The 16844-nt window shown below is 46.6% G+C and overlaps 1 protein-coding gene across 1 annotated transcript; it reads right to left on the bottom strand.

Moving 5' to 3' along the window:
- Nucleotides 1-7314: 7314 nt before the first annotated feature.
- Nucleotides 7315-15679, bottom strand: COMTD1 (catechol-O-methyltransferase domain containing 1). Its single transcript, XM_083363581.1, has 7 exons — nt 15438-15679; nt 13637-13779; nt 12811-12916; nt 12150-12268; nt 11584-11638; nt 10623-10756; nt 7315-8221 (listed from the first exon to the last, which is right to left on the bottom strand). Exons 1-7 carry the CDS (start codon nt 15517-15519, stop codon nt 8069-8071), a joined length of 792 nt encoding a protein of 263 aa, XP_083219707.1. The 5' UTR covers nt 15520-15679; the 3' UTR covers nt 7315-8068.
- Between the last annotated feature and the right edge of the window lie 1165 nt (nt 15680-16844).

Raw genomic sequence — 16844 nt, 5'->3', positions numbered from 1 at the left:
TGAAATAACAAAATGGATCAATGGATTGTTCTGAAAAGCGAGGCCAGCAATTTTGTTAAATCAGCTTAATTACAATGACTTTTGGTATCCCAAGGCAATTCAGAATTATGAATAAACAAATACACACACACACGTGCTTGTGCCTCCAGATATGTTAAGTTATTGAAATGTAAAGCTGAACCCCCCCCCCCCTTTAAGATTCCCTTGTAAAGCTGCCTGTTACTCTCAGGGCATCGTAGCTTTTCAGCGTTCAGGTGTTCCAGTTAATCCATGCGCTGCGCTTAAGCTGTTCAGGTCCACTCTGGGGACTCTCTTGAAGTCACTGGGCATTGTTTGACATCACCGCTGTGGCCCTTTGTAGCAGCCAGTCTTGAATTTAGATTGGATGTGCACAAGCGTTCATGGTCCACAACAAAGGGGAGTAAGTTAATTCTGCTGAAGCTGATATCTTGAAAATAATAATCAAATTAGTATTTCTGTGTAGTGCCTAGAGCAAGGGTCTTCAAACTTGGCTCTGCCTGGCTGAGGAATTCTGGGAATTGGAGTCCACAAGTCATAAAAGGGCCAAGTTTGAAGACCCCTGGCTTAGAGATTCACATGCGTTACCTAGCTTGATAGCCCGAGAGACTCCCCAACTGCCTATAAGCCAGGAAGTCAAGAGTAACGCTAAGCAGTGAATTTGTGGCAAAAGGAAGAACTGGTTTGTTCGTTGTTCTTTTAGCCAGTAAATTAACCGACAGCAACAGCATATGAACTCCACCCCTGAATTGATCATGGGTATGAATGGCTACCTTGTCCAATCTTAGCCATAAGTGACCAAGTCTTGATGACTAGTAGTGTTTTCCCTCTAATTTTGGACAGCTGTATTTGAGTACTGATCTAATGACATGTGAGTTTGTCTCCAACTTTATTAACCAGGGTGGAAACCAGGAACAAACCAAGTTAGGTCACTATTTAGCTCCGAGCTGCTTCATATGACTTGACTACTCAATAGCAGGAGTTCTGTTCACTGTTACCTGAGTTTTTGTCTTTGTGGTCCATTGTTATGTTTCAAATTAATCTCTCAAGACTTTAAAGTGGCCATCTTCGTACTAAAGTCCTCTGCCACGCTAGGAAAATTCTTGTCTAAATTCCCAATCCTTTGCTTTCATCAAAATCTTCTTCCCAGGTTTTGTTTGTTGTATGGGAGACTGATGTATATTTGCCTCAATGGGAAAAAATGAGAGCATTTCACATTCAGTTGTGTAATGTTCACTGTTGTATTACTGACAAGTAGCTAAACATTATCACATTATTGGAGGAATGTGATCTGAATAGCTAGTGGTTAGAATTGACACATGGTAGAGGCAAGCTTCGAACTAGGAATCTATGAAGCTTGGGAATATATAACTATTTAAAATGGAGCCACTTATTTTCCATGTTTCTAATAGCAAGGCTAAAAAGAGGGGGTTTTAACTTACGAGCTGAACTTCCCATAGCCGTGTCTGTTTTTCCTGATGTCTGCATTGGCACGGGCTAAGTTGTGGTTTAGCAGGCTATAACATCCTGGCTCAAACCACATAAATCATTCAGAATCTGTTTGCACATCGTGTGAAGGGAAAGCAAAGAAATGACAGTTTAGTACTGTGTGTGAAAATCGCTTTTTTTTACCAGACAACTTTAGAACCGGAAAATCAGCTTCCCGGTTGCCGTTGGAAATTACACATTATTAATTTGCCCCAGGGCCTGTGCAAAAGTGCTATTTCAACTTGCTTAGAAATTGCATCTATAAAGAAGCTGTAAAAAAAATTAAGGCAGAGTTTCATGGTCAAAATGTTTCTAAGGAGAAAGCTTGATTTCACGGCTCTCTGCCCAGTGTACAGGTGGGCCCGAAACGAGACTTACATAGTGAGTTGAGGGGACAAGGCCCTTGGGAGGAAGCGAGGTCTGGGGCTGGAGGGAGGTGCAAGTAGCAAAACCTGCGTTGCAGTTCAGCCCCGTCTCTAAATCTATTGGCATGCATTGCCACAGTGTGAGAAAGAAAGGGTGGAACTTATATGTGCAGCCATGATGCACATTTAATTTTTGGCACTATGGTTAGGAAAAAAAATGTGCGGGGGGTTGTGGTACCATCTAGTTTTATTGGATTAGACCTCCCAGGGTTTCCAGCTGGCATTGATGAGGATGGCTTGGAAATTCTGGTCAACACAGCTAGAGGGAAATAATTAAACTACCTGAAGCCAGCTAGAAGTTGTGGTACAAGGCAAAGCCTGTTAATTTCTGAACTCTTGTTCCATTGTATCATGTCATTCTGAGGTTGCCAAGGGCGCAGAAGGGCTCCAGGTGCCTATGGACTAGTATCTTGATGCCCGCTGGCACCCTGGTTTAATTTTTTTTAAAAAAAATTAATGTAAATTCCTTATATTACAATAACAGATCATAGTATTTTACTGGAGCATTTAGCAAACTGGGGACAGGTTTTACTAGAAAATAATGGTAAAGGTTCTCTTTATACTCTGAAATTGAATAACAAATTATATATTCCCATTCCCCATAAACCAATTAATAACATCAAAATGGAATCTACTAAAGATAGGGGAAAATAGATGAAATCAAAATAGTTAGCCTTCTAATGGCAATAATACAAGCTTTAGCTACCTTCCTGGGTGTTTCAGAAAGCACATTGGCTGATTTTTTTTTCAAAAAAGGATTATTAAGTCTAAATTGCCAAGCTGCATAAAAAGGACCTCACTTTAAGACACGTACAACTTTTATCTCTACTTTGTTTTATAGCATCGGAAGGATACACTCCCAAACAGCCAGGTGAGCCCAAATGGCAGGGAAGGTTTTTGGAAATGGACTCACGAGAAAGCTGTATAAAAGGGCAACTCTTATAGCTCTTTTCCCCAACACTCCTGGTGTGCTCATCCCAGGGCTGGGATTATTAGCAGGAGGCGAATTGATATTTGCATTTTCATGCATTGGAGAGAAAGGGAATGCAAGAGAACAAGCATGCCACACAATGAGATACATGGAGCAACATATCCACCATGCTGGCCATTTGCCTAGCATGCTACTTAAGAAGCAAAAAAAGCTGAACTGATTAGGATCTTGATGTCAAGCAGCAGCTTAGAGCTGGCAGGAGGGTATTAAATCAACTAATTAAGGTCAGCAAACTGAGCTTGTTAACTTTCAGTAAGTACATTTTAGGGACTTCCAGCTCTGTAGGGAAGAGTGCCTCAAGAAATAGCTTGTATAGGCAAACTGCTGTGAAGCGGAGGGGGGGGAAACTGGTCAGGCACAGGCCATCATGTACTGGCCGACTGTCATAGTAAACACGCGATTGAGATACTGTGAAGGCCATGCGTGTGATGATGATTGCAAAGTTCCTGGTTCATTACATCATAACTGCAAGTGGCTGCTGACTGAGGTCGTCGCTAAACAAGGATTATCTGTATGCCTTGCAGTTCAGGGAATTACATCAGGGCAAAGGTACAAGGATTGGTGGTGCGGATGTCCAGTTTGAGGATGGAGTTGAGTTTGTGCTGCAACAAGACGCGGGAAGTGATGCTTTAATTCATAGGGGGAAAACGGCCACGGAGTCTCTTTGGGGCCTTTATTCATTTAAGCTGTTGCTGTTGTGTTTTACTGTCATTAAATGCAATGGCACTAGAAATATTCCCAACATTTGACATTTGAGTTATATCCCATGTTGGCTATTTTCAGTAACCCATGGGGCACTCGCAATCCTGTAAATGTTGCAAACGTTCCCCTTTTCCCTGGAGCCTGAACCCAGTGTATAGGAGTTTACAGCACTTGGCATGTTAATGGCAGGGAAATTGCCAGCCTTTAAAAAGACCCCTCCTCCTTCCTTTTGTATAGGAGTGTGCTAGTCAATCATAATCTTGTTGCTAACTCTGGGGAGGATTCATTTTAATTATCTAAAAGTCATAAAGTATAAGTGGGTACAATTTGCTTGCAGCTCTGGAGGGAAATGCAAACAATAAGGGTATTTTTTCCTCATGAACTTAAATCAGTCTTTGAAATAGGAAATGTAACAGAGAGGATAAAACCAGTGAGTTAAGGGCAATATTAGCTTCTCCTGTAAAAAGAATTAAATATTACAACAACTAGTAACGTACTCCATTCTGGAAAGAGAGAATAAGGCCTTAAGAAGGCCTTGAACATCAACTCCCCCCTTAGGTTTCCTTTAGGACTCCTCTCTCGCTTCCAGGCTGGGTGAAGTGGGGAGAAGCACAAGCAGATTCAGTTGTTTCTAGGCTTCTCTGGAGCGGAAACGGACAACTCGCCTCAGCCAACTGGCCCCGGGGACAACTCGCTTCAACAATTCAATTTAATTATTTAAAATAATTTTAAAAATCATTTTAATTTTAGTCATTCGTATTTTATTTCGTCCCTCCTTTGGTATCCTTTGTATAATAATTCTACTTGACTATTTCTTCAATATTAGTGGAACTCCTGTCCCACGGCGAGTTGTTCCGTGGTGAGTTGGCCACGGTGGATTGTCCTGCGGCAAGATGGTTGTGGCGAGTTGTCCAAGGCCCCCTCGGGGGTTTGTTTCCCAGCATTGGGCCTGTGGAAATCTTCAACGTTTTCTCCCTGGCTGGTATCTTGACAATGCAAAGGGAAGAATGCAAAGGGAGGGGGAGGAGTGGTATTTAGGCAACCAAGGCATTTAAGAGACAAGGTCACAAAAACAGATGGAGAAGTGGACTGTTTCCATAACAAGAAGAAATGTTACTAACAAGAAGGAATGTTACTACTGGACAATGTGGGTGGTGGTGAGGGAACCTTATTGTTTAATTCAGCAAGCCTTCAAGCGGGGAAAACCAGAGCTGGTTTTGCTTCTTCTGTGCCAATGTAAATTTTCAGTAAAGTATTATACTCTTGGTAAAATCACGTCCCAGGGGTTGCTTTTTCTGGAAATGCCAACTGGACAGTTAGTGCCTCAGTTGAATGAAACTTCAGTGTCACCTAGGTGAACTGATCCGTATCTCACAATTCCCACAATACTGGGAAACGTTTGTAGCTAGTTGAAGCACTTCACAGCTATCACAACTTTTTTTCCAACTTCTGAGATTGTTTCAGACAATGCACAGTGTAAAGTAGGGGCAGAGGGTGGCTTGTTTGACTGGCACCCTGGCACAGATATCAGGAGCTGGCTGATTGGCTGCATCGCTTTATGCCTAATCATTGCCCTTTCGGGTCATGATACGAAAAGTGGCTTCTTCCTTTCTCAGGAATACCCGTCCATATTCATACATCTCAGGTATGAAATCTGCACGCACACAACAGACCGTTGAATGCCTGGGCTCATAAAACGTATTTTTGTCCTTGAAAACTGCAAGTCAGAGGGAAGTAGCAAGGAACGGTGTGTAGAAGTCTTGGAGCGCGAGCAGGAAGAGAGTGCTGAATTTAACTTAACACAAATTAAAATTAACTTCAGAATTTGGGGGAATTTGAAGGATTTTATATCATGATTTGTGTCTCTTTATAAACCTGCCCTGGTGGGTTTTGTGCAAATTGTTAAGCAACTTTGCATCAAAGTTGCTTCTGAATAGGAGGAGAACATCACAATCCTAGAACTTGTTCATAACTCTCTCTTTCCCTGAATGTTTTTCTTTTAGTCGTTCTTTTAAAGTGGTTTCTTTGATATGAGCAGCTCTGTATTTCCTTCCATCATTGCTTGCTTTGCACGTAACTACTTCCAACTAGAATGGCATTTTTATATTTTCTTTTTTTTTTTAAAAAAAAGCTTTTCTTTATCTCTTTTGAGATTGGTTTATCTTAATAAGAGGGAGGCTGATTTCCCAGCCACAATCCTCACTGTTATTGGGCCAGGCAGTGGCGATATAGAATTCATTTCGCATTTTGTGATTTCCCTCCATTTTACTTGCTGGCTTGATCCAGTTATTATGCTTCTTGCTGCTCCATCAGTTTACCAATACCAATCAGGATCACTATTGGAGCAGGGGGTTGGACTAGAAGACCTCCAAGGTCCCTCCCAGCTCTACTCTGACTAACACAATCTTTGTGTTAATTACAGCCCTTTGACTGCTCTTGTGTAATGGCAAGATCAGAGAGAGAGAGAGAGAGAGATCCACCCAGGCAAAGTGTAAGAATCGCACTTTCTGTTTTTAGATCACAAGAAGAGGCAGGAAATTCCTGCCTTTTTACAACTCTAATTCTATGCCCAGCACAACTCCTTTTACAACAAGGAAAGTTATTTGCTGTTAGTAAGTTAAGTAATGCATTAGTTTTATCGGCAGAGGAGGCTGACACCAGTACTCAGCCTTAGAAACAAACCCCCCCCCGTGGGTAGAAGATTAACATGTAGTGTGGAACCTCAATGCCCCCCAAGAACTGGCTGTCAAGATTTGGAAGAATATTCAGGCCAGTGGCCAACCTCTGCAGAGCTATAGGTGAGGCACTGACAGATGATTGTGCCCTAAATGCATCTCTTTTCAACCTAGCTTGGGTAGCAAATCTATGCCCCCAGCACATGTGTTCACGTCTGTGTGTGTGTGTGTGTGTGTGAAGAGAGAACCAATTTTAAATACTGTATTTTCCGGCGTATAAGACGACTGGGCGTATAAGACGACCCCCCAACTTTTGAGATGATTTTCAAGATTTTTCGTCTTATACGCCGGAAAATCAGCGAGCCCGGGAAGGCACGCCCTCCCCTCTCACTGTGGAGGAAGCAGGGCAGGCTGGCGTCTGGCGGGAGCCGCCAGGGCAGTCCTGCGCACGCGCGCGCTCCCCGGCTGTTAAGGAGCACTCCTTAGCAGCTGGGGAGTGCACGCGTGTGCAGGACTGCCCTGCCGGCTCCCGCCCGACGCTCTTCCCTCTTGAGGCAGCATCCCCGAGGACTCCTTAGGAGCCGGGGAGCGATGCTGCCTCAAGAGGGAAGAGCGTCGGGCGGGAGCCGGCAGGGCAGTCCTGCACACGCGCGCACTCCCCGGCTGCTAAGGAGTGCTCCTTAACAGCCGGGGAGCGTGCGCGTGTGCAGGACTGCCCTGCCGGACGCCATCCTGCCCTGCTTCCTCCACAGTGAGAGGGGAGGGCATATGCCTTCCCGCCCGGGCTCGCTGATTTTCCGGCATATAAGACGACTGGTTGTATAAGACGACCCCCCCAACTTTTGAGATGATTTTCATGGGTTAAAAAGTCGTCTTATACGCCGGAAAATACGGCAATACAATTTTTTAAAGAGTTCAAAGTTCTTTGCATTTAGGTTTAAATTAATTTTTTCCCCATTTTGCACAGAAACCTCTGAGCTCACTTTGATTCTTGCAATGATTTAAAACAGATGCCGGCTGTGATGTTGGACTGAGAGAGGTCCAGGTCTGTGGCCTTCACTCAAGCCTGGAGGTGACTGGGCGACCTTGAGCCAAGCACTTTCTTGCAGCCCAACTGAGATAAGATAAAAGGGGAGGGTTCGTCTTATACATGGTAGCTTGAGTTCCATAGGGAGATGTGAGACAGATATAAGATAACCTTTATTGTCCTCCCCCCCCTGAACGTACTGGCACAATTAAAAGGAAATTCTGGTGCCTGCTCTCAAAAGAAAATGAGTAAACATGTTGAAATATATACACATACACACACATATGTACGCACACAAAGAGAGGGAGGGAGGGAGGGAATGTATTTTATTTATACACCACCCCAATAAAGATAAGGTTCCAAGCTAGAAAGTAGGAGGCTGTGAGTTCTAGTCCCGCCTTAGCCGTGAAAGCTGGCTGGGTGACTTTGGGCCAGTCGCTCTTATTCAGCCCAACCCACCTCACAGGGTTGGTGTGGGAAAAGGAGGAGGAGGAAGGTCTCTCGGATATGTTTGCCACCTTGAGTTATTGGTAAGAACAATTAAGACAGGGTACAAAGAAATAGAGCGATGCACAAAACTGAAAGGACATTTTTAGGATTTTTTTTAAATTCCTGCAATGCACAATGCAACCCTAAACACATGTGAAGAAACAAGGACAGAACAGACAATTCCACATTTCTAAATTAGTCTCCCTGAGGATTGAGAGTGCTGGGCACGTCCTACCTTCCTTCCCCTCCTCCACTAAAGCTTAAATCCTAAAGTTATCCCGTTTCCAATCAGGATCATGCTTATGTTCACACGAGGATCGTGGAAGATCTTCTCATTTAACTGATGAATATGTTGGGCTGCGCGGTCACTTTTGCCTGGTTTAAGAACTTTTCCTGATACCAAAACCTGTTAGAAACAGAGAGAAAACCATATAGAGCAGACATGTCAAACTCGTGAGATGGACTGTTTTGCCATTGCCAGCAATGGGGTGGGCGCGGCTTCTGCGTGACGCATCCGGCCTGCGGGCTGGCAGTTTGATACCCCCGATATAGAGTGTGCAGGATTCACACCATGTATTACAACGCTGTTGCACTGGAGACAACTGTCAGTTAATGCCTGGAAGTACAAATGCAATGCTTGGCTGAGGCTCATTAAAATAGCTACCTCTTTTCTCAGGACAAAACAGCTACGATGTGAGCCTTGTGCTGCAACCACACAAGCCTGGAAACAGTGCTGGCTGGTTCAGTGAGTTGCAGGCAGTTGGGGCCTCTGCAATCGGTTCCAAGCGCTACCTTGCATCACAACTTTACAACTGGACCTTTGCTTTATGAACAACTACCCAGGCTAAAGATTCCATACGAGCAAGGAAGTTTTTTTCAAAGTCAGTGCAGGCGGCGCTCCAATCTTTGTCCTTTCTGGGGTGAAAGTAATCACAAGCAGATTTTTGCCAAAGGCAAAATACAGAATAAAAGAATTGGAAGGGCCCTTGGAGGTCTTCTAGTCCAACCCTCTGCTCTATGCCATTCCAAACAATTGGTTGTCCAGTCTTTTCTTAAAAACTTCCAGCATTGGAGCATTCACAACTTCTGGAGGCAAGTAATTCCACAAACTGATTTATCTGTCAGGAAATTTCTCCTTAGTTCTAGGTTGCTTCTCTCCTTGATGAGTTTCCATCCATTGTTTATTGTCCTACCTTCAGGCTCTTTGGAGAATAGCTTGACTCCCTCTTCTTTGGGGCAGCCCCTGAGATACTGGAATGCTGCTATCGTGTCATACCTCTTCATTGAACTAGACAAACCCAATTCCAGCAACTGTTCTTTATATGTTTTAGCCTCCAGCCCCCGCAATCATCTTTGTTCCTCTTCTCTGCAGGCTTTCCAGAGTCTCAACATCTTCCTGCTGCGAGGTGATTTCTCTGATCCTCCTTTGCAGTCATGATGCTCTTCGGTCATCAACTTACCTCTAGCCACAAATATTGGCACTGGATGCCTCTTAATTCCCAGGCTAAATGGCGCCACCCCAAAAGATGGAGAAAGCCTCCATGTTTGTGGATAAGTGGCACAAGTTGCATATACAACACATAAGTTGTATAAGAGAAAGAGACTCCAGAGACTGGACTTGTTTTTTTTTTCCCTTGAAAATGTTTAGCTTCTCATCCAAGAAGCTCCTTCAGTTCTTCAGAAGCTTCTTGGATGAGAAGCTAAATGTTTTCAAGGGAAAAAACCCAAGGAAGTCTGGTTGCCTTTTGGAAAAGCATCTTTGGGGCAAACCATGACCTGGATGATGGAGCATCTCCATGGACAAGAGAAAAAGACGTGACGATATCTGACAATTGTCACAGGTTTGAATCCTTCTGACAAAGGCTGTAGGAGGTTCAACCGTGCAAGGATCCAAAACCCCAAGTCAGAGATACAGAAAGGGAGACGTGGCTTGGTGGCAGCCCACGTGAAACGAATCTAGAACTAGTGATCCATCGTGGGCTGAACCAGCTAAAACTATCAGTGTGATCTTGGGTTGCTTTAAGAGACACCCCAAGTCCCCGCCTTGCCTTGAACCCTGGGCAGGTTGGATGCATCCAGTTCTGGGCTTAGAAGGAGGTAGATGATGGATGGATATAATGGACTGATTCATTGATTTAGGCAACAACCCAGGGACTCGCAGTGCTGGGCAAAGATAATGACCAAATTATAATAATTACAAAGGGAGGGAGGGAGGGAGGGAATGGATAGATGGCAAGGCCTGGAAGTCTGAAAGTTTTTAAAAAAGAAGATTCAGACAGAATATTTAAGAAGAATTTCTTAAGAATCAGACTCAGTTTGCTTAGAAAAATAGAGAATTCCTCCATTCCATGCTGGATTTACCAACAGATTTTTATAGGGTGGCTTAATGAATCCTCTTACTGAGCTGGGTGGGTGGGTGGGTGGTTGGATTAGATCAGGGATCTGCAACCTTGGCCACTTTAAGACTTGTGGAGTTCAGCTCTGAAGTCCACAAGTCTTAAAAGTGGTCAAGGTTGCAGACCCCTGGATTAAATGACCTACTATTAATATTAGGTTGTTAACATATAGAGGATCTTTCTTGCAGGTCTGAAAAGAATTACATCTGAAGGAGAACAAAACTGGATTCCAAAGGGATGTTTTGCATTCGGGCCCCAGGCTGGACCTTCTACTTTTTTTTTTTTTTGAGAACATGCTTTGTGGCCAATCCTGTCTGGCCAGGGACCTAAAAGAAGGGTGGATAAAACAGGTTTCTAGTCCAGAAAAGCCACCAAGGTCTGCTCGGTTCCCATTTTTTCTGAAATACTTACGTTGTCAAGAACTAATAACTTCCCCTTTTTTATAAGCCGTAGACATTTTTCGTAGTAATCGTTGTAACTCTCTTTGTCCGCATGGATGAAGGCCAGGTCAAAGGTGCCAGCTTCACCATTGGCCAGAAGTTCCTCTACACACACATACCAAAAAAAAAAATAAAATCAGAATGGTTTTTTAAAAAAAATATATGAAAAAAATTGCCTTCTGTCTACCTTCCTTCTATTGTTGCCCCCTTATCTGGGTAGCTTCAGCCTTGTTGGAGCAGTGGTTACAATGCAGGCTGACTCTGCCCCACAGCCAGCAGTTCAATCCTGACCGTCTTGAGGCTGAGTCAGCCTCCGTCCTTCCAAGGTTGGTCAAATGAGGACCCAGATTGTTGGGGGCAATTAAGCTGACTTTGTAATAATGCCGCTTGGGGGGTTTGTGTGAAAGCCCTAATAAGCAGGCATATACATAGAATGAAGGCTACTGCTAAGCTTGTAAGCCGCCCTGAGTCTACGGAGAAGGGCGGGATATAAATGGAATTAAAATAAATAAATAAAAATAAAAGAATTATAAAGCGGTATATAAATTAAGCGCTACTGCTACTCAGACGAGTCCAACCTGCGAAGGGAAGGGGACGAGGAGCGATGGGAATCCTGAGTTCCAGCTTCCCCTTAACCTCGCCATTCAGACATGACTCTACTTGTGAAACCACAATAGTGGGGAGGGGGTTACAATCTCTCTCTTGCTTGGAGCCTCTTGGGATGCCATGATCACCCGGCCCATCACGGCGGCTCAAGCATCACCTCAGAGAGCGGTTCCACCTGCAACTCTCTCAATCTAAACTGAATACAGGCGGTCCTCAATTTACGACCACAGTCAAGCCCCGGATTTCTGTTGCTAAGTGAGACATTTGTTAAGTGCGTTTTGCCCCGTTTTATGACCCTTCCAATCAAATCCTTTGCTTCTACCTACCTAATGTTTCAATGGCTGGTTTTATCCTTAGATCGATCTTACGTAGCACTCCGGCCTGAAAGGAAAGGACACAGGTCAAAGGTTTCTCAAGGTCCCAAATGCTCAGCCTCTGCATCTTGTGCGTGGGTTTGTGTGGACCACCCATGGATGTGGTGGCATTTCCAGAAAGGGGGTGGGGGCTGACGGGAGATAGATGATGTCGTATTCCCCCCCTCTGTGGAGAGAGATCCAGTCCACGGCACAAGTCCTTTCCGCAGCTCCAAGAAGGCTCCACGCCCATTTCCACCACTCAGGTGACCCTGAGGACACAGATGAGCCTCCAGGCAGCCTCAATGACTCTCTAAAAAGAATGCAAATAACCGGCTGTCTGCAAGGAGTATAAATCCTTCCCTTCATCACCATCCAGTCAGAACCTGAAGAAGCTTCCTGGATGAGAAGCGAAACGTCTTCAAAGAAAATAAAGTCCAGTTGCCTCCTTAAAAAAGCACCTTTGGCACAACCTTATGTCAGCAAATATTAACACAGCAAATACGATTAAGCCCCAGTTTCTGAGTGACTCACTCTACCTCTTTCCACACTGGCTTTCCAATACTGGCCAAGTCTTCGTTTATATCACAGGCAACAATTCGGCCGTCTTCCGGAAGGACTAGAGCAATGCTTAAAGTGTTGTACCCAGCAGAAACTCCTAAGGAGAAAGGACAAAAACGTGGTTGAACGGGGTTCTGATTTCTGAACGAATAGGAGCGTGGAGGCAGTCCTCCACCTACGACTGCCATCAGGACCAGAATTTCCATCGCTAAGAAAGGTTCAGTGGGATGTGCTCAATTTTACAACCTTTATTGCAGTGGTTGTTAAGCAAACCACTGCGGTTGTTTAAGTGAATCGATGTAGCCCTTAAGCAAATCCAGCTCCCCCCCCCCCGCTTCTTACAGTCCAATATTTTCCCCCTCCCTTCCTCCCCCGTTGCTAATGTCAGGCTGACAGCTCATGAACCTTGGGCAGGAGAGATGCAGCCATGAAAGATGGTTAAAAAAACGGCCTTTCGGTCCTCATTTTGCCAGAGTGTGGAATTGATCACCACGTCAACTGGCTTAAAAATCAAAGAGGGGAGTTTGGGGTAAGTGACCAGTTGACAACTGGCAGAAGATTAGACTGTGACCTACAGGGGGGCCAGTTTATTATGGGATTGAATCCCGAATCTTCCTGGTTGTAGGCAATCTCACTTACCTATCTCAATTACCTTTTTTGCTCCAACTAGCCTGATCAGGTTTGCCACCAACTGGGCCTGATCAGGGGAGACCCAGAGCTTTTTGCCAGGAGGACCAGATGCAGCCTAGAAAAACAAATGAGGTGTCTACATGACCAGATCTTCTGCAATTCCATGGAGATTCTCCGTCCTCCAGGTCACGGTTGTCCCAAAGATGCTTTTTCGGGAGGCAACTGGGCTAACCCTTTTGCCATGTTTTAATTTGATTTACTTCTGAACCCTGGGAACACCCCCCATCCCCCACTCTGCCCATCTTTTCGCCTGCCAGCAGAAGACCCCATTCTATGCAGCCCTTGGATCCTCGACTTACGATCACAGCTGAGCGCGAAACTCCTGACGCTAAGCGAGACATTTGTTAAGTGAGTTTTGCCCCATTTTGCAACTTTTCTTGTCACAGCCGTTAAGTAAATCACTGCTGGTGTTAAATTTTAGTAACCTGGTTGTTACTCATTGACTTTGCTACTTGGAAGGTCGCCAAAGGGGATCACGTTGCCCCCCCCCCGGACACTGCGACTGTCATAAATGTGAGTCAGTAGCCAAGTGTCCAAATTTTGACCATTTGGCAATGCTGCAATGTTTGTTAAGTGTGAGAAATGGCCGTAAGTCACTTTTTCTAGTGCCTTGGTAACCTAGAACAGTCATTAAACATACTGTTGTAAGCTGTACATTTATTTCGAATGTCTACTCTAATTCTTCCAAACTCTAACCCTAACCCTAATGCACACACACACACCGTTACAGAGAAGATGGGAGTTGATCAGATCCATTTGCAACCGGGGCACTTACCAGTCTCAGCTTCTTTAAAAGAGGATGTTCTCGCACCGAGTGATCCACAACGTATTTCTGTAGGTTGCCATTCCCTTCCAAGAAGCCGCCGGAATTGCTGGAGGTGCCAAAGGCAAACAAGTCTGAACCGTGGTATCTTCTGCCTTTGAAAAGCAAATCAATCCATCCTCAGTCATAGAATAATTTGACACTCGATAAGAACCCGTCGAAAGAAGCTCGGGAGGGTGGCTGTCTGGAACACCAGTCCTTTTTCACACAACATACTTATCCTGGTTTCTGAATTTCCGGGGGGGGGGGGAATTTCCTGGGGGGGGAAATTGAAATTCAATTGATTCAATTGAAACTCATTGAATCCTCGGGCTGGAAGGGACCTTGGTAGCCTTTTAGTCCAGGTAAAAAAATAATAATGGCAATCTGGAATAAATTAACTCACCTTCCTATTGTATCAGTACAGAGTTCATACATTACAATAAGCTGTTGAAATCTAACCAAGGTTAACACCAAGCTTTAGCGTGTTGTATGAATCTTTTGCTAGGTGTACCCATGAGCTCTTAAAAACATCTGCCAGAAGAGGTCATCTGACCCAGAAGAGAAACCCTGAATGGGGTGAATCTGCATTGGTGAGCTGCTCTATCATGGCTTAGTGGACTAACTGGGGCTTAGCCCAATCTACTCCAATCCTCCTAAGTGGAGGCCCGTTTCACTTCGCTGTAAAAGCACTGTGACGTTTTTATCACACCTTGCCCGAGACAAAACACCTCTTCAAAAGTTTGTTCCTATCATTGGCTTCAGTAAAAAACAAACAAATATGCTTCTTTGGGTCCAATTCTGCTTCGATGACCACTCAAACACAACCGTGCACCTTCTCGGCAAAAATCCCAAGGTGGATTGCCCTAAACCTCTTCCAGCATTTTTAAAATGTTCTCCATTTGGCCTACAGCCTTGCGTTATCTCCGTGCTCTCCCATCCTGCTTAAGCTTTCCGAGACGGGCCTCAAAAGGTGACCGAGCCGGTCTGGATCACGTAGCTAAGAAGGTCCAGGAGAGAGCTGGAGCCACAGAGACAGTTGTGCGTTTCTTCTTTCCTGCTGCAAAGGAAAACGGCGGAGGGAAGAAGACCCCCCCACTCTACTTAACTCCCCTTACTGGACACTTTTAAGATGGGGTGGACTTCAACTCCCGCTATTAATTCCAGAGAATTCATAGCCTAGCCTAGCCTAGAATAACAAAGAGTTGGAAGGGACCTTGCAGGTCATCTAGTCCAACCCCCCCAAGCGTTTCTGACAGATTAGGACGACCTTGCAGGGGGGCTGCAGAAGAAAAAACTGGAGGGGGTCGCTGCGGTCTAATCCCTCCTGCCCAGGTTAGGGTGGGGGTCCCGGCCCTTCCCTTTGCCCCTTTCCGACCGCCCCCGCCCCCTCTCAGCGCCGGCCAGTTCCGGGCTGCCGAGTCCCCGAGCGCCGCTAGGCGGCAGGAGGACAGGTGCCCCATCGGGGCGCCCGCGGGCGCAGCCCCCTCCCGAGGCGCCCCTGAGCCCGGACGAGCCCCGGGGGGGGGGTGCGGGGAGCAAAGTCGTGCCTGGAGCAGCCCGGAGCAGCTGTGTGTCTGTATGGGGGGGGAAGAGGCTCATCTCGGGGGCGGGAAAGTCCTCCTCGGGCGGGCTTTCCCCTTAGCCCCCCCCTCCCCCGGCCTGCGGGGCTCCCTCTTCCAGCGGAGCAAGGCGGGCGGGCGGGCGCCAGGTTGCCGCTCCTCTCCCGCCCCCGATGCCCGCGGGCGCCCTTCTGCCCCGCCTGGAGCCTTACCGGCCAGGAAGCCCAGCGCCAGCGCCGCCGCCCCCGCCGCCGCCCCCAGGAGGGCTTCGCGGGAGAGCCCCGAGAGCGCCATGCCGGCAGGCGGGAGCCGGAGCCGGCGCGTTCGCAAGACCGGCGCGTCACGTGTGCGGGCGGGCGGGCGGGCGGCCCCTGCAGGCGGCGGCGCCCGGGCGGAGGCGGGCCAGCCCAGATGGGGGCGGGGGCGGTGCTGGGCGGGGGTCCTGGTCCCCAAAGACCGTCTGGACCTTCCCTCCCGATTCCGGAAGGAGAAAGAGTTACGTTGAACTGGTTTGGCAACTTTGTGTTTCTGGCGCGTTTGGGATGCGCGGGAGACGCTCGGCGGCTCTTCGCAAAGCGGAGACACACAAACACACACACTCTCTCTCTCTCACACACACACAGAGGGAGGTTGCAAGAAAAATAATAATAATAATATAATCATCATCATCATCATCATCATCATCATCATCATCATCATCAAAGTTGGAAGGGACCTTGGAGGTCATCTAGTCCAACCCCCTGCTCAGGCAGGAAACCCTATACCATTTCAGGCAAATGGCTGTCCAGTCTCTTCTTAAAAACCTCCAGTGTTGGAGCATTCACCACCTCTGGAGCAGGGCCTGGCATGGGTTCCTCCTGGGTTTTAAAATCAGGGCGGGGGGGGGAGCAGCTGGCGGGCCAGAGAAGGGGGGGTGAGTCTGGCCACACATTTATATCCAGGCATTGCACCCCATTTATTCATCCATCCATCCATCCATCCATTCATTTTGCAGCATACAAGCTTTTTTAAAAAGGGGATGGGACTCTGAAAGGGTGCAGAGAAGAGCAACAGAGATGATCAGGGAACGATGGGAGGCTAAAATGTACAGGGCTGTGTGAACTGGGCACGACTAGTTCAATGAGGAGGGGGACTGGATAGCGCTCCTCCAACGTTTCAGGGGGTCCAACCTCTTCTCCAAAGCCCCTGAAGGCCGGACAAGAGGTGACCAACCGAAGCTAATCAAGGAGAGAAGCAACCTGGAATTAAAGAGAAACGTCCTAATATCGAGAGTGGCTTATGGGTCTGGGCGCTCCGTCACTGGAGTCCCTCCCAAAGGTGCTTTCTTCACCAGGAAACTGGACTGAAGACCTTTCACTTCTCATCCAAGAAACTTCTTCAGCCCTTCAGAAGCAAAAGGTCTTCAAAGAAAAACAAGAGCGTCCAGTTGCCCGGTGGAAAGAGGCACCTGTGGGACCACCAGGCTCCAGAGGACGGAGAAGCTCCATGGAAATCTATCGCTGGACATTTTAAAGAAGAGGCTGGACAGCTCCTTGTCTGGAATGGCACAGGGCCGTGGCCCCAACCTTTTTGGCACCCGGGACCGGTTTCTAGTCCCTGACGTTTTCTCGACATGGGTT

This window comes from Vipera ursinii, assembly GCF_947247035.1.
Source record: "Vipera ursinii genome assembly, chromosome: 5".
Taxonomy (NCBI): domain Eukaryota; kingdom Metazoa; phylum Chordata; class Lepidosauria; order Squamata; family Viperidae; genus Vipera; species Vipera ursinii.
The sequence above is the reverse complement of the archived record's forward strand: the minus strand, read 5'-3'. Positions and strand labels throughout refer to the sequence as shown.

Bases quoted from the DNA above. Each gene is read 5' to 3' on its own strand.
- COMTD1 (XM_083363581.1), bottom strand. From the start codon at position 15,519: ATGGCGCTCTCGGGGCTCTCCCGCGAAGCCCTCCTGGGGGCGGCGGCG. The intron at 12,917-13,636 runs GTAAGTGCCCCG...TTGTTTTTCTAG, and splicing joins TTTTAAAGAAGCTGAGACTG to GCTGCATCTGGTCCTCCTGG. The intron at 10,757-11,583 runs GTAGGTAGAAGC...ATGTGTGTGTAG, and splicing joins ACCAGCCATTGAAACATTAG to AGGAACTTCTGGCCAATGGT.